Source organism: Oryzias latipes, chromosome 15 (assembly GCF_002234675.1).
Source record: "Oryzias latipes chromosome 15, ASM223467v1".
Classification (NCBI taxonomy): Eukaryota; Metazoa; Chordata; class Actinopteri; order Beloniformes; family Adrianichthyidae; genus Oryzias; species Oryzias latipes.
The window spans coordinates 19,483,841-19,501,783 of NC_019873.2; the positions used below are offsets into that span (position 1 = coordinate 19,483,841).

At 42.6% G+C, this 17,943-nt stretch overlaps 1 protein-coding gene across 4 annotated transcripts in view; it reads right to left on the minus strand.

The window, feature by feature from the left end:
- Nucleotides 1-1,143: 1,143 nt before the first annotated feature.
- The window catches only part of ebf3 (early B cell factor 3), a 66,496-nt gene continuing 49,696 nt past the window's right edge, over nt 1,144-17,943 (minus strand). For 2 of the 4 annotated variants that reach the window (XM_023963734.1, XM_023963733.1), the window contains exons 11-16: nt 10,700-10,788; nt 5,327-5,392; nt 5,027-5,198; nt 4,610-4,795; nt 4,105-4,194; nt 1,144-2,806 (exon numbers count right to left, since the gene is read on the minus strand). In XM_023963734.1, coding sequence (XP_023819502.1) covers nt 2,775-2,806; nt 4,105-4,194; nt 4,610-4,795; nt 5,027-5,198; nt 5,327-5,392; nt 10,700-10,788 — 635 coding nt within the window. In that variant the 3' untranslated portion in view covers nt 1,144-2,774. Of the gene's footprint in view, nt 2,807-4,026; nt 4,195-4,609; nt 4,796-5,026; nt 5,199-5,326; nt 5,393-10,699; nt 10,789-17,943 lie in introns of all 4 variants that reach the window. The other 2 variants (XM_023963732.1, XM_023963731.1) reach the window with 1 other exon arrangement.

Below are 17,943 nucleotides of genomic sequence, written 5' to 3' on the forward strand. Positions count from 1 at the left end.
CTAGTGCATCCCAAACAGATAAAGCCACGTTAGGGAGCAGATGGGCGTCCATTGTTATCACACACACTGGATTATCGAGGGAGGCCTCTGAAAATGAAAATCGCTCTTTTCAGTGTAGCGGTCTTCTGCGCTATCAGCAGCCTTCTGGCCTATCTCCTGCACTGTGCGATCTGTGCATACCGGCCCGCATAATAAGCTGTGATATGCTGATTGCCCGCTCAGGTTGCTGTCATTTAATTGTGCATTAAAAGGCAGCCGTGGCCTCGGACAATGTTGCCTTGATGAGAAATTGACATTTTGTGACCTGCGCTCTGCCACCACTCAGGATGCCAGATAAGATGCTCAGTTGTTTTTAAGGAGGACCACTGTTCTTCGCTCAAACACTTCTATCCTTCTGTTTGACCCACTTGATGAGTATAGATTTCACAGTGGCCCCCCTTTCAGCTCTCAAACTATAAGAGGTTCAAAACGATACCAGCCCTTATAGACAAAGGATAACCTTGCTCTTTCAATGTATTGATTCTTTATTAACTAGGTGGCTTAATGCAATGAAATGAGGGATTTGAATGAGCCCCATTTGGGGTGCTTTGAATAAAAAGCCTGCACTGTTTAGGTATGACTACAATGAACCCTTGAAGCCTCACAGATGCAGGCTGCGCTTGTACAAAGACTTGTAGGAATGTTCCAGGTGCTTTGTTGAAATAATGCCAGTGAAGGAGATGTTTTCATCTTTTATCAATTTTACATTTTTTACAGGTTTCACTTCAATTCAGTGTCTAGAGCGTACAGATGAATGTGTAATTTTTTTTATTCTTTTTTTTTTTTATTGTGTCCCTAAACCTCAGTTTGTCTGCCGGTCAAACTGCATTTCAAACTGAAAAAGTCCACAGTTGAGGAGCTATTGTGTTTTTACTGAAAATTTTAATAAAGCATCACTTATTCATTTCTTTTTCCATTCCAAATGTTGACATTTTTAAATTTTCTTCCCTGTAAACACATGTAAGCTATGTGGCAGAGTCATCTTTGTGAGTAGAAATTACTTCTATACATTCTACAAAACAGAAAAAAATACAACCACAGATGGAGTGTTTTTGTTTGATTTGTTTTTTTTTTGTAGTTTTTTTCATTCTTTGTTATTGTGGGTTTTTTTTTTTTTTTTTGCTTTTTGTATCTCCAAGGCTGTCCCTCATGCACATTAGTCTCTATTGGATCTTAACAACTATCATATGGGTCACAAACAATTTATTTGACAATACAACCAACAAATTTTTCTCCAAAATGGTCTGTATAGATAATTTAAAATCAATATAAAAATAAACAATGAAGTTTGACTTCCCCTTTAAAAAATGGACAGAGAGTCTTGACGGCATAACACAAAGTTTGAGGATACACATGAAATATATGCACATTGCATTTCATCAAATACAAAAAAGAAAACAAATGAAGGCAACAGTTCTTGGCTGAATTATCTGTGCTGCATCACTATATTAAGGGCATGACGATTAATACATAGATAATGAAAAGCAATATACAAAATTTCAGAGATAAATACATTATTTATAGTTGATATGTTACAAAATTTTCCTCAGTGAGCGCAAGTGTGTGTTTAAACAGAAATATGACAATGAACTACCATACCTCTACATTCTCAATGGGTTTTAAATTTGCTTTTTTTTAAATGTTGGTCTAAAAGAACATGAAAAAGACAGATGTATAAATATTTAGCACAAGTTTGGCAATATCACAATAGTCTACAATTTTTAACCACATATAAAACACATAAGGGAGTTGGAGCTAGAAGGGGGAGACTGCTCCTCATTAACAAGAAACAGACTTCACAGTAGCCTAGAATGCATTAATATACAGTGCTAGCAAAAAAGTTGAAAAACATGGCAAAACACACTTGCTTAAAAGGAAGCTCTAGACGTGGAAGTACATCATATTCATCAAGAGAGCAGTGTTTTGTACACGTCTGTGTGCTTGTTGAATTAAGGAGGAATTTTTTTTTCTTTTTTTTTTTTAAACTTTTGAAGTTGATTTCTAGCTACAATAAATTACAAAATTTAAGTTAAAATGCAGGAATGAAACATGATACAACATTGCCCACCCAGTCCCACCCCGTCGTATTTGCTGCGGTTTTATGATCAATTTTCTACATTATATATTTCATATATTTTCCAGTTGAAACTGTCTTGGCCCCTGTGTAATTTTGTCACACATAAAAATACAAAAAGTCACATTATAAAGACACACAACTTTTGTGAATCTATTAAAAGTGTTGAAACAGAAAAAAAGAAAACTATTTCTGAGGCAAACAAGTTTGTTGGCAAATGTACTGTACAACAGTGTTTGTCTTTTTTTTTTTTTTGCTGTTTTTCTTTTTTAACTTTACAACCAGATGATGAGTTCACAGAGTCTCTTCCAGTACTGAGTGTGTGGTTAATTAGATATGTCCGAGGGCGAACCCGACAGGTATACAAAATAAATCCTTCGTCCTCCCGTGTCCTCTTCCAAGGGGGATTAAAACAAAAATTTCACCAAGAAAAAAAAAACGTTCTTCACAAAATCCCTTTTTTTGAAGGTGTTTAAAGTCATTGAAAATTAAAAAACAAAAACAAAAAGAGCCTTATTTTCCTTTTCTTCGTCTGTCCTTTAAAAACAAAACAAGTGATTGACTGTACATTGCACCAGCAATTTGCTGTGTGCTGAGAGGGGGGGGGGTGTCCTGTCAAGTGGTAGTGTGTCGAATGGTGCTTTTGATGACAAAAGTGCATTTACATTGGTGGGACAACCAGGCCGGACATGGCTAAGGGGGAAAGAGGAGACAGAAAACGGACGTTAGTTCTGAGTCGACAACAGACTTGGAAATAAACATGAAAATTTATTGAAATTACAATTTAGTGCATGCATGTGTGTATGTTTGTGCCAGTGCATGCTTGTGTCCAGCCATCTGACAGTGCACAGGTGCGTGAGTGAAAGCCTAATTGTGGTTGTTTGCGTGTGAGCCTGTGAGAGTTTGCCGCGTCGGCCAGCCTGCTGCAGTACGTCCTCCTAACGGGAGAGCGGTTTGAAATCGTCCCTCCTGCTCTGACATTTCAGCCCCAGCACGCCAGTCCTGCTATGTGTGATATTTCTCCTGGCGTTGGAGTAATGGCAAACAGAGGCCCAGACTCCCAAGAGAGGCGGCCGTGGTGACAGCAAAGCAACAACACGGTCACTTCCCACAATGCCACAATGCTGCAGAACTACACGTTCCTCAGACTACCCTCAGATTCGCTCCTGTCACTTCCTTTTCTCCTCTCATCTCTTCATCCTCAGCTCTCCAACTCTGAGCGGCACATTAGTCGCGCATTTCTACATTCCCCAACTTGTGCCTTTGCGTCATTATCCAAGACAGATTAGGCAAGATCAAAGGTAGCTTCCGTTATTTCACCACAACCATCTGCTAAGGATATCATTAGCAACTGTACCTCACCCTCAGAGTTTATATATTCAGTCTTTTCACACGTTTTAACAATTAGGCGACTAGTGAAGTGCTAGGATGATATATTATTATATTGCTCTGAGTATATTTGTAGAGTCATGGTTGAAATGCTTTTAAGTTTGCCAGCACAGATGATGGCAAGGCATTGCTCATTAATTTCTGCACAACATGTATTAATAAGTATGAACGTGTAGCAAGATGAACTTTAATTTCCCACTTCATTAAGCCCAATGTTATTAATCTTGGGGCACACACTACGGCTAAGCTTGTTTTCAAAGCAATCATGTTGGTCATGACACATGCACAAAACCTAATAAACATCATTACTAAAACAATTCTGGGAGGGTCTGTACCACCGACATCGGAGCAGATCATCTGTCTGAAAGGGCAACGAGAGCGCGCGTCTGCACAGGCGCTGGCGGCCTTACACCTGCGTGTGTGCGGGCGTGTGTGAGGGCATGCTTTGTGTGCATTTGAATGTAAACTGAAAGGTGTAAATTGGCCTGTCAAAATGCATATATTGGTAATGATTAATCCCTCACCAAACCGGACAGAGGCCTGAGCAGCGGTATCTGACCAGTAGTCCGTAGGGAAGGGATGAGGGGGTGAGGGGGGCTCACCTTGCAGTCCGTTGCCGTTGGCGCTGGTGCAGGAAGGGGGTGGGGAGGCCTGGGGTCGGACCACAGGGGCGAAGGCGCTCTTTTGTTTAACTGCAGAGACGATAGGGCAGGGATGGGGAGGGTTTGGAAAAGAAGGGAGGGCAAGAGTGAGAACGTGCAGTGAGTAGTGCTCAAGAGGGAGAGGGCAGTTAAGGCAAGGTGGGGATAGTATTACTGCCAGGGGAGCACACGATCAGCACTCACAGGCCCCTGCCATCAACATCTTCTCCGCGCAAACACAGGTGGAATCTGCAGAAATGCACCTAATTTCTCTTACAACTCCGAGCCGCGCAACTGTTCGCCTGACTTCGCAGCCAAACAAGCCCTGGTGAATAAACGCCTGCACATTATCACCATCAATAATTCTATAACCCCTCCAGAAAAGATTCGCTGAAGTGAAAACGAAAGTGGGAGCTTGAATTAAACCAGCAGCAGCTTTGTGCTACTAGTGGGGCACGCTACTCACTTCCATATGGGGAGTTGGCAGAGGATCCGTTGAGGAACCCGGGGGAGCTTGGCACTCCCAGGTTCATACCGGCGTTGCCGTAGCCATTCATGCTGTTGCTGACGGTGTTGTAGCTTGACTGCTGTGGGGTACTGCTGGAGATGTAGCCCCGAGGGGACACGCTGCTGGTGTTCCGGCTGTAGCCCACTGAATAAGAAGATGGAAGATGGTTCACACTCATTTATGTCCTTCTGTGGTATTTGTCAAACACATGGTTAGGGCTCAAAGTAAAAAAAAAGAAAGTTTTTATTTAAAATGTTTTAAAAGATCAACATTTTTTTATCATAGCATTAAAAAAATGTGTTGTTGTTAATTTTGCAATGCTATTGTCGTCTGCTTTGAGAGGTCCTAGATTGTGGAGCCATCCTGAAATCACACCTTGGTCATTCCCTTGTGACTCAGACACATTGACTGCTAGTTGGCTGCTGAAAGAGTTGACTCCCATCATGCCATGGGAGGCTGTGTTAGCGAGAGAAGGGATCTGGTTGTGGTTGCGTGGAACGCTGTACAGGGCCTCAGCAATGTCGGCTGCCCTCTTCAGAATGATCTCCTGAAACACACGACGGCAGAAGTTTCACCAATGCTTCCATGCAGTGTCATGAAACTGTGATTACATTCTCGTTTTTTCTCATCTATCAGTGGTAAAAGTATGCTGAAGACAGTTGTGGGCATACGCACCTGATTGTTGTGAGGCATTCCATACAGGGCTTCAACAAGATCAGCCGCCCTTTTCAGTAACACCTCCTACAGAGGAAATGCAGGGAGAAAAGGTTTTAAGTCCCACTCCGACCATTTTTGATGAATTATAAAAGTGATCCCAGTGGTCTTTTAGTTATGATTGAACATTTTTAGCTATCTTACAGCCCACACAACCGCAACCAAACATTACCGGGGCAACAACAATGGCGAGCAATATTAAATTTTTCAGTTTTGAACCAGCTCTGACGAGGCAAACAAAGATGTACATGGATGTATTTCTGTACAAGCAGAAGCATCAGAATAGAGCGGAGCATGGAGCTTGTGGCTTGCCGTAGTAACTCGTACATCACTCTCACAAGCTTTTTCCAACAGCATTTTTTTCCGTCTGCTCCTGATTCACAAGGATTGGAATAAAGAAATACTCAGATGCACAGTTGTTGGCTTATCTTTATACCTGTCCTCCATCATGAGAAAAATGCTACAAGAACGTGTTAAAAACACCAAAAACATGATTTTCATCAGAGTGGGTCTTTAAGAATCTCATCCAGACACAGTTTAATAATTTTAACAAGCAAAATCCTGTGCGTCATTTTCCAGCAGGGTGGCAGAGCACTTTGGAAAAGTTGACATAAATAAAAGCCACCTTGATTTAAGTGGCATCGGAGCTACATTTGTGCGCCACCATTTTGCTCCTTCCAACCATGCAGAGCAGTGAATAATGTTCCCTATCTTAATTAAACTGGCATAGCCCTTTAAAAACAACACCTCACCCATGATTCTGAGCTTCACGTTTGCTCTGAAGTTCAATGCAGAGTCCCCTCTCTTCAGAACAATAAAGTGAATTAGCTCTGGGTTAATCTAGTTCTGTTGTAATGACATTAAGGAATTTTTCAATTAACCTCTTTGACTGGCTGTTGCAAAGGACTACACAAATGACTTCCCATCCAGCAGGAGCTGGGTGCTTGTGCCTTGGGGACACGGATGCTCGGGATGTGGTCTTATCCATGTCTGCATGCTTGCCCCCGCTTGACAATGCGGATTAACTGTGTTGCTTTGGCTCTTAACGCTGAAAATGAGTTGGCCCCGGATCCTGTTTCCCCCACTCTGTTTTAGGCTTTCAGCTAGGTGGGGTTTGGCCCGTTTGTGTGTCTTTATCTGCTCTTTGAATGCAGCACTTACAATTAAATCCCCCTCAAGAAACCAGACTGCTCTCTTTGTTTTCTATAATACAGAAGGCCCCTCTATGGAAACCCTCTCCTTCTCTTATAGCGCATTTAATCTGACAAAGGCAAGTTGCAGAGATGGCTGTTGCCTGTGTTTTTTAAAATGCTCTCTTGTTGTCACCTGCTGTAGAGCAGAGATTTGTCGACTGTGCTGTTAGAGCCCTGGTTAAAAGCAATGCAAATCTGTCACCAGAAACATCTCAGATGGTGCTTGTTTTCTTCCCACATTCGCCGTGTTTTCTTTTGCAGGCCTCGGTAATTTGTCTGAAGTGTTCCATCACTTGGCAATGGCAGAGTGGGATTAAGACGGCAGCTGCCGTAAATGAATGTAAACACAGCCTTCGCGCCTTCAAACAGCGGCCTCCAAGACTTGGCCTGCTTTTCCAAGGCGCAGCGTATGTGCTATGTGCTGTGTATTGGGGGTGTGTATGGACCCCTTTCATCCTGAGGAGCATATCCTGCACCGTCCTTGATTTATCAAGATGAATCACTGTAGAAGCCACTTGCAGCAAATGCCGTGCTCTCTTATAGAAACATATCGCTTAATCCACCCCAAGTTACCGGATGGGTGGCTCTTAGAATGGGCATTTACCTCTGAAATTGGTGTGTATGCTCAACGTTGCATGCATCTAGTTTGCATACAAATAAAGAATTATGGTTGTCGTGAAGCAGGTAGACTAAATGAGAGGACCAGCTGTCTTGATGTGTTCTCATCAGGCAGAACAGATTTCTCTCTCTCTTGCTGAGTGAGATAAAGTGGTTTTCTTTCTTTTTGTCTGCAGTTAATAATTACCAATAATCTATTCTATCATATTTCAAGATCTCCTACATGGCTCTCAATTTTAAACAACAATTAAAGCAATTAAGACTGTCACGTTTGCAAGCCATGTTTCATTCTCTGTAAAACATCCTCTCCCTCCTTGTCCATATGGTACTTTGCAGCAGTGACATAAGGACAGCTTGGAAAAAAGGAGGAGAGGAAGCGATATTGCCTCTCATCCTTAATCTGTCGTTTACCGCGTGGTGTCTTAACTAACCAAGCTGACTCGCAGGGCTATGCTTAAGTGGCAACCTAGTCATATCCGAGGATGATGAGAAGTGCTGCACCCAATCAAGGCAGAAGTTTGTTTTCTTCTGACGAGACGCTTTCATGCGCATCAGCTCACGCTGTGAATACGATTAGCACGGAATAGTGTTCTGAGGGCATTTCCATGTAAATCTCAATACTGCTCCAGCATAAGTGTAATTGGCTTTCTTGTCATGGAGACATATCAGAACACACCATGTTAAATTGAAACAATTAAAGGCTTCGAATGATTTCTGTTGTTCTGTGACAAATGCGTGACTGATTCCCACTATTGTTCGCGACGCTTCAAGATCTGCCGCTCCACATCTGTTTGAGCGAAGCTGCTGGGATGACAGATGACCCAAGATTTAGAAGCTGCTTTGTGTTATTGCTGAGCGGAAAAGAAAAAAGAAAACATGAGGGGAAGTCATAACAAATGATGTGTTATAAAAGAAATCTAAGAATGAGGATTTGTGGCCCAAATGTGATTCTTCAAGCACTAGATTAACACGGATGTAGTATTTATATTATCACAGTTAATAAAAGGGGGCCTAGGTTATGTAGCTTGGAGTGCTAATGCCATTATAAAACTGTAAGGCAATTACTCTGTTAGCTCTAGCCTGAGGTAATGAATGCATTTAGAAGCATAGGGCCATTAGATGAAGGTACTTCAAAGAGCACAGGAAGAGAGATTCATTTAAATACATGGGTAATTGCTTGACATGAACACATTTGTAATATTTTCTCCTTGTGGATTACACAAGGAATTGGAAAAGAATGGGTTCAGGCTCATTTTAGGGGAAAAGAAAAGAATCCAAAGCAATCAGCTTAATAATAAAACAATATTGAGTTTCCACTTTTAATTTCATAATGAATCTAATTTGTTACAGAAGAGAGAAATTGAGTGTGATATAATGTGATATCCAGTCTATTTGTCCATTACTGCCAGAGGGCACAAAATGGTATTATAAATTGTCTTTTTTATATTATGAATAGAAAATTGTTTTATAACAAGATCTTAAAAAGGAGGGTGAATTCCAAAGTCTCTCTTCACTTAACGCAATGCCCGCAAACCAATCTCCTTTCTCATCACTTGACTGCTCACACTTATTACTTTCATATTCACCCTGGACTTTGCATTGAATTTTTATATCTCCACTCCTCCCACAGGGTCAGACTGTCATCCGCGATGTTGTCTTAGAATTACGAGGTAAACTTCAATCAGAGGCAGCTTCCCTCCCTTTTTTTTTTTCTCTGTGTAGCAACAATATTAGCGTGCATCCCTTGCTATCCATGAGCACTCCCATATTGGCTTTCTGTCTCCTTACAATTACCACGTGTCTTACTGGTCCCAGGGAGAAGGCTGGTGGAAATCAATAGCGCAGTAATATTATCAACTGGAGGGTGAAGTCATGGGAGGGAGGGTGGGTAGAGGCGGTGAGTGGGCTTGGTGTCGATTTGCCTTTCTGCTAATGCACACCGCGCGTCCTCCAGCTTTATCTTCTTTTTATAGAGTCTCCCCAGCTCACCTGCACCCTGTAATGGCTGTTCTTTGTATGCCGTTTCTGTTCTCATTCCAAATGTACGTTCCAGCCTCAGCTCGCCGCGGGCTGTTTTATTGGGAATGTGCTTTTGACCCCGAGAGCTGACCCTCAGATGGCAAGCTTAACAATGACGAATCACTTGGTGGGATCATTTACATGCCCCCTGAACCCCATATTTGGGTCCATTAGAGAGCAAATCAAATATTTATGTTGTTTATTGGAAGTGCAGGGTTTCATCTCACTCTGTGATTGTTTCATGCAAAGGCTGGGAGACCGTGCTATATTAAGTATACGCTCACCCAGGAAACTAATCTTGGGCTCAGTGTCAAAATCTGTCTCACAACCAATATCACCTTCTATTCAAGGAAAGACATTAGGTTATTCTGTAATAAAACAGTGTTAAGACAGAGTCTTTCATGTTGTGGGGACTTTATAAAAACCAAAACACCATAGTTCTGTTGACTGCTGGTGCCTGCAGAGATAGGGCAACACCTGAAATTAGAGTAACATTTCATGTCTTGGTGTAGGTTCTTGTCTCCACGGGGACCGGGTCTAATTGAAACACTTCATATACTCAACCAGGGACAGACTGTGATGTTCCATTTGTTCACACTGCCTTGGTCAAACATCTACAGCTACCACACAGTCTGTTCTTTATTAAACTGGCTGTTGGACATTATTGATATTGCTGTGTTGCATGCTGGGATTTAATAGATAAGGTCTTTAAAGGGTTTACAGTATTATTAAAACTCTGAGGTGGTCTCCACTTTACTACCTGCTGAGGGGGTTTGCACAGACTAATCAGTCATATTATTACACTTGACACATCTAGAGCGTCAGTCATCAAAATGGTTACTGGCAGGGTGGCAATTAGTGAAAACACAGATAGATTTTTATCAATAGGAAATGGATGCAGAGAAAGGATCAAAGTAAAACAAAAGAATCAAAGAGATTGCACCTTTGGTGCTTAGATCTTTCAATATGGCCGCCTTTTTATGAGCCACGCAAGGGAGACTAAAAACGAATGTAGTTTCCTACTCCTTCACTAGAGTTCAAAAGAAAACAATAAGAAAGCCAAAGTATAATAGCATGCGGTCTTTGTCTATTAGCTGCAGTAAGACTAGGGGGTTTACGGCACAGGGTTCTGTAAACAAAAGATTAAACCGAATCGAGCCGCAGAAAATGAAAGGAAAACATGAGTGGGGTAATGAGGGTGCAGGCGTCGTTTTCTGACCAGATTACCATCTCCACAGACTACTGGAGAGGAAAACGCCTGATTGAGCTATTTTACCACACAGAGCGTTTACGCCTCCCTCCACATACAAAAACCAATACCATTACCATGCTGGTTAGTGGGTAAGCCGCATATGTGAAGCAAAGCTGTTAGTGCTTAGGCTCACAAGGCTCCACGTTGATGCTAATGTTTTGTTTATTTGTCACAGAATATTAAGACATTAAAAGCCAGGCAGCTGTGAATCATTTCTGCTCTACGTTTGTCTGCACAAGAAACTCTACTGACCTTTGGTAACCTCTCAGGGTCGCCGGGGTGTCTAGGGATGACCTTCTGCAGCCTCTGGAAACCATAGTCGATGGTTGGCTCATTCAGGGCTGAAAGAGAGAAAAGAAAAAGATTAGAACTTTTTAGGACAAATTTAGCTGGAGATAGTAATTGGAGGAACTAATTGAGGAATCTGCTAGAGTTTACTTTACAAAAGTCATTTTAGAATCCCTAATTTCCAAGAAATCTCAGGGGTGATACCATGTTTCATGAAACGTCATTGGCTTTGAAGGGAGGGAAAGAGTGATAGAAAATGACACAGGTTCCTCTGACACTAGTGTCACCAAGTGCTATTCCATTAACAGCCATGATGACCTACATCCATCGAAGGATCCTTCAGAGGGACCCTCCCCCTTTTTATCTGCTTGAGAATATTGACTACAGCAAACTACATAGCAGGGGTCTTTTAATCTAACAGAGCTTTAATAATCTGTGAAAGGCTGTCCACACATTGATCTAGTGTAAGTTGCTGTCATTTCACCCTTCTGCACCAACTGTACTGCAACACTGGGCCTGTGAAATACGGCAGCAGATCCCATAGAGCTATTAATCTCTCCCACCCCTCAAATAGTAATCTGGGGCATGAGGCATATTGGGCGATGAATCAGAGGCACAAAGTAAATGAATCATAACCCAGACTTTGGTGAGAGCAGGGCGTTTTATGTCTGATAGTCCTAATGGGTAATTGAAGGTTTCCTTACAGCTCCTCCTGATTCTAAACAATCATGTGCACACTCGTAGGGCGGGCAGGGAAGAGAACGAGGGGAGGAAGAGAGCAGTGTAAAAAGGGGAAGGAACGACTTAATAGAGAACATCACTTCTCAATGTAGATATCATTTTCAGGAGAGTAACTCCGCCGAGCAAGGCGCTTCATAAATCAATGGCTTTCTATGGAGACTAATAAGAGCTGCCTGCCTCTATTCATTGTTCAGCCTGTAATTTGGCCCATCACTCATTACTCAGCATGTAATTTCGGCATTAACACCGCACAGCTCGCTGAACCTGCTGAACAACAGAAAATGTGAAAGCAAACGTACGCAACCCCCCCACGCACACACACATGAACACACACATACACACAGGGCCAATGAGGCAATAGTCAGGCAGTCCCAAAAGAAAAACAGTTTTTGTGGGGTTTTTTTTCATTCTTTCCATTGTTGCTGCTCATTTTAATCCAAATGCATTTATCAAGCACAACTTTTACACAGGCAGATAGAGTAACTTCTCACACCTACATGCTTGTACATTTGAACACACGCGCCACTTGTGGCAAAACCAGTAATTGCTAGCTCGACCGTGATCAAATGGAGCAATTATGTGTTCGAGCATGGACAATGCAGGGTGCTAATCGATAGCAAAGATCCAGCTCACAAATGCAGCGATGTTCAACCTCACAGAGCAGACAAGTGTGTAAACCTCACAGCAAGATACACTGCTGGAAATCTGATTTGACATGTCATCATATGTCCTGGAACAACAAAGGTCTGTGTCGGAATGTGGGCGAAAGCCATCCTCTTCTTAATAAAGGATTGATCCGCTGTATTGATCATACATGACAAGGCAGTAGCGAGGAAATTTGCCCCTTTTCTTTTCGTGTTTCCACTCCCCTTCTTGTCTATTCACTTGGCCAATCGCACATGTGTGTATGTGTGACAGTGTATTTGAGAGCGCACGTGCCCAGCTGGAAGCATGTATGTGTACGGCAGCCCTGCCAGACCCCACTGCTCAGTGTGATGTAAATTGTGTATGTGTAAAAAGCACTCCATAATCAGGCCATCCATCATCAGAGGCTGTCAGTGGGCTCTCTCAGGGTGATACATCACGCTCTCCTGTCCTTTGCCTCAGCTGGGGCCTACACAACCCGCCAGGCATGCTGGGAACACAGGCGGACAGACATACTGTACAGGACGAGACATAAGTTTGAAAAGGTGTGCTGTTTGACATCCCGTTCCAATGATAGTGATGCCCTGCTGCAGATGGAGACCCAAGAAATATGATGAATGTGACTTTGAGAGCTAGGCATGCTTAAATTGAGTTCTATAAAAAAGTTTAGACACAGCTTTCCAAGCATTGATAACTAGGAACTACAATCTGCCAATAACAACAGAATTTATATTTAACCTTAAATGCTTGCAGTTTAAGGCATGGACCAACGCTGTGCAGTTTCAGGCATGATCTCCACATGTCGACATGTCGCCATCTCATCTATCATGGAGATGATCTTTGTAACAACCCGAACGTAATGAAATTGGTGACACAGACCGCCATCTGCTATTGATTTCATGCAAATGCTTTTGACGGCTGATGGAGACTTGCATTAGTGCTAAACGGTGCTGTCAGTTGATGAGTTGACAGTTTTGTAGTCATAGCATGTACACTGGTGCAGACAGACACAGACAATGTCAATAATCCTGTAAGAGCTTCTGATGATATATACTGAGCACTTATACTCAATCTAGACAATAAATGTGCAGTTGGTACACTGCTCCGTACCCTTTTTTTTTTTTCTTGCGGGCAAAGGTTTTCTTTCATCTGCTGAGCTTTTACAAAAATCATTCGGATTACTAAAACTTTTCTAGCGAGTCAAAACCCCCTTTTATCCCCATCTCCCCTCTGTCCGCTTTAATCCTCGCCACATCGTTTCGTCACAACTTCTCATTTGAAAACTTTTTTTTCATGGAGGAAAGAATCTGGCCTTAACGTGGTCCCACTCGGCTCTATGAACGCCAGATCGGTGTAGTTTTGCCCTCCTAGTACAGTACGGTGGTGGGAGGGCAGCTTAAAGAACTGTGCCACCCCCCACCCCATTGCTCCCTGTCCTCTACAGAAGGAAACAAGAGATCCTCCAAATATATCCCATTAATCGTGCACGGGGTGGGGAGTCTAGCTGAGGGAAGGAAGGACAGATAGAACCAGGGGAGGTATGATGGGGGGGAGGGAGGGGGGTCACCGGCACGTTCCAGTCACGCCCGCTTCCCGGCCCGCGGCCAATCAATACCACTTTCCTGTTTTAGAGGCGGGTAATTATGAGGTGGAGAGATTGTGTGACCCTTCACCCCTGCTGCATTACTCGCCTGATATTAAGATAAATTGCCTGATTTTGGGTAAACATATGCTGCAATTCAAACTGTCAGCACTGGTTTGCTCAGGGATAATTTGTATTGATCTCCTGGCTTCTTCCCCATTTTGCTTACTGACCTCATGGATAATTAGAGAAAAAGAGACACGGGGAGGTAAGGCAGGGCTTGCATTTGAATACTTTGCAGAAGAGATGAAGAGCACATGGGGAGTGGGGGGGGGCATTAAACACTAATAGAATTTTCATTTTCCGCTCAGATTTAGACAGGTTAGCTGTTTTGTCCAATTATATCGCTTATATCATTTTCCGTGTCGCGTCAGAGATGCTCCACTGTTTAATTTGTGAGATGATGTGAATTTTCTAAACACAATATGACAGCAAATATGTTTGAGATGAAACAGCTGATAACTAACGCCACACAGGAAGAGAGTGTCTAATTCAAATCTCGACGCTTTCACTAACGGAATGAAACCGGTATCTGAAATGAATGAATTGATGAAATAGTGAATTATTGCCACATCTGAGGAAAATTAAGATGATAAGTGGCAAAAGCTTGAGCTCCACAAAGAGCGCACCTCTTCTTCATAAAAATTTAGAAGAACATATTTATGAATTTTTCAGTAATTCTCCCCTGAGAGTCTCCGATCATGTTTCAGAATATGAAAGAATGGAATGTGTGGCTGGGTGCAGCTGTGACAAAAGTGTTTCCTATTTTTTTTATAATATCCCGCATGCGCACAGCCCTCCATGGCATGCCTTCAGTTAAATTCCAGAAGTAACCACTTCCCAATCTGATTTTGATCTGTTTTCCTCTTTTATATGTCACTTACACACTTTTTTTTTACACACTTATTTTCCCGCCTCGCTCTTGCCCCTTTACTTAAGCATGTAGAGTGGATGTACATGGCACCGGAACGTGGTCTGCTGCTCCTTCTCCATGTTCTCTAGAAATAGGACATGAGTAACTGCTCTGCAGGAACAGTGTAACATGGCCGGCGCTGGCAGCCAGAAGTGCTTACATGGCAATACAGAGCTGTGTGCCCTCAGTCTATATGAGAGTGGATTGAACACGTGTATTGACTTACAGTATCAGGGTATAAACATAGGGAAATGTTTGAGCAAAGCAGTAAATTCAAGGGAAATTGTTCCTTGTTAAGTCTGCGAGCCTGAATGGAGGCTCGCAAGAGTACTAGCATTCCTGCCAGCCATTACAGCTTATTACGATAACTCTATCTTTCCAGGAGATAAAAACCTAGCCTTGTTGCCATTTGCCAGCTATTACTTTCGCTAATTATACTTAACTGCTCCGAGCTTATCTCCACTCCTCCTACACCATTGAGCAGTTATTTTTTTCTTTCCCCTTAACACAAATTAGAGGTGGAGTGGGAGTTAGAAAGGGGGAGACAGATAAACAGTACAGGCAGAAGTTCATTCAAATGTTATTGCATTTGTGACTTGTCAAACAGTCTAAGTGAAGCCTTCTAAGCACTGCAGTCTGTTAGCTGGATGCAGTTCACAGCAATATTGGCACACACGAAGAAGAAAAAAAAATGGACTTCTTCTCCGTTGTTGTCCAACAGTCCATGTAAGGCTACTGGAGGTGTAGAAACACTGAATTATTTCTGTGTTTCTTCGAAGGGTTAAGATGCCTTTACAGGCGTTGAAGGTAAAAAAGACAGAATTCATGCTGCAGTTCCTCCGAACAGATACGGTCTGTGTTTTTTTGAAAAGGTAAAAAATAAGCATGCTGGATTGGAAAACATGTAAGAAATCCACCAAAACCAAACCAAATTGGAGTTTCCACAGCAAACCCACGCAAAGCAAACCTCATCTGTTTTAACACTGACCATATCATCTCCATCCACTGCAGCCAGTTATCACTCAGTGATTCCATCTCCAGCAGCTTCGAGATGAACAGGAAATTAAAATTTCAAAGATCTGCAGTTAAGATAAATCAATGGAGACAGATCAATGTTCATTGAAATTTCATGAACTTTGAGCCAATACAGATGAAAAAAGCTCGACAGTTACAGTCTCCAGCAGATATTGCTCCTGCAACAGATAAAATGTAATTAACACTGTTAAAGTGGAGCAATGTTACAGATTGGACATCCATAATTCCAGGCTTTCTTCTCATCAGTTGGACTATTAGAAAGCCCCAAAGACACCTGTTCAATCCTCTTAGATGTCATCCAAAGTGCATGTGCCACTTCTCTAAGGACGCTGGCGGACTTTCACACATTACTGGCCAAAAGAAATCAAATGGCTTCCCTTCACAGCTGATTGCAAGCGCAAATTAATATTGTAAAATGAAGATCAATACATGGACGGGGCGCAGATCGATGACGGCTAAATTACGGCCGCATTTTCCCCCTCATTCAAGATGAGTTGTGTTTTCCTCTCAAAGTCAATACCGCGCTGCCTCCCTCATTCATTTCTCAATAAACTTGCCGATGAATTTCAATCAAAACGCAGACGTGGAGGGGGGTTGGGGGCTGGAGTTCTTTTAAAGCCCGTCGGGTGTGGATCACGCTTAAAATGGGGCAAGACGAGGAGGTAGAGTTAGGAGGAGGAGAAGAAGAAAGATCTTTGTCTATCAAGAGTCCCCCCCTCCTCCTCCTCCTTTTTGCCTCCTCTGTCTGTCTTTTCTGTGGCAGAGAACTGATGCTGTGACTTAGTGAGGACAATCCATTTTAACAGCCATTCTAAAACAGATCCTTTAACGAAACAGTGAAACAAAAGTGGGTCCAATTAAAATTAAATCAATGAATACCATCCTTGTGGAAGAGGGGAAAAAAACACATCTGTAGTTTCATTTTTCTTTTATGAGATTACCACAATACATTTTAGTGAAACGTAATGGGGAAAAGACATGCTCAACTGCAAGTACTTATTTCAATCAATTTCCTGCTGGATTTCACAGGTCACTTGCTGATAACACGCTGTGGAATAATGCCACAGCGTGCTTCTCAAAGCCTACCTGACAAGCTGCCTGACAGTGGGGGAGTTCGAGCACGTGTCACGTCAGCCATTTAATTGGACACGAGGACCTTCCTTCGTGGGAACCTTGTCGCGATGAGCACGAGCTCACAAGGCCTTCCAGCCAGGCCCATCTAACTTGGCAACGTATGTCGGCTCCACTCCTGCGGAGCTGCTGCTAAATACCAGCGCAGTAATGAGACAGGCAGGTATGGGGATATGGCTGGTGGATAACATGCTTTGACACATGCTAAAACTGTTGTTCCAACTGGTTACAACCCACTTGACTGTGGTGATGACATTTATAAATGTATGTGTCATCCTTCCCATTGGCCGCTCTTCATACTGTGAGGAGAGTTTTCTTCTCTTTTGCTTTTTCAAAAAAATCTAAAACCTTGGATGGAGAAAGTCTAAAGTCCAAACGTGTGTCTGGTGTGTGATTTTAACCCCTCCTCAAAAACCGATCTGTTTACATACCTCCTTGAAGGCCTTTGATTATACCATATCTTTGCCGCAGGCCACACCCCAGCAAAGACCAGCAACCGGCCAAGTACCAAACCCAACCCTGCCGGACAGGAAATGAAAAGGAAGCTCCCCATCTGATCAGCTTGTAAGTCCGAGACTTCAAAGTGACGACAGGGCGGAGAGGAAACGCAAGGACAGGCCCAATTCACTCGCTGGACAGCGCAGCTCGCTATCTGATGTGCTGTGATACAGACGTCTGTAGTTGTTTATTTCATTTTTGGAGGAAGAGGTGGGTCCAAGGCTACAATTTCTGATATACTCCCTCTTAGAGTAGGCCCAAAGTAGTTCTTTGAATTTAAGAGTTGAAATTAACACACTTTCAAATTATTTTCCTTAGTGATTCAAGAAAATACATATTTTGCATGTTTTTTTTTAACTTTATGGAGTCTGCGTAAAGAGACCTCACTTTTGCCCCAATGTCTTCCTTTTTCATCCCTTAACAGGGTTGACATTCTTGATCTCCACTTGTATTGAGTGAAGCACACATGACCCCTTTGTCCTTATGTTGATGAATGGCTGCCTCATACCCATTTTGTCAGATTTTGGTGCAGTGGAGTCGATAGCGTCACCTTGACGGGGAAACTTTGTGATCCATCAGCCCTCAAGGCTGTCTGCCCGCAAC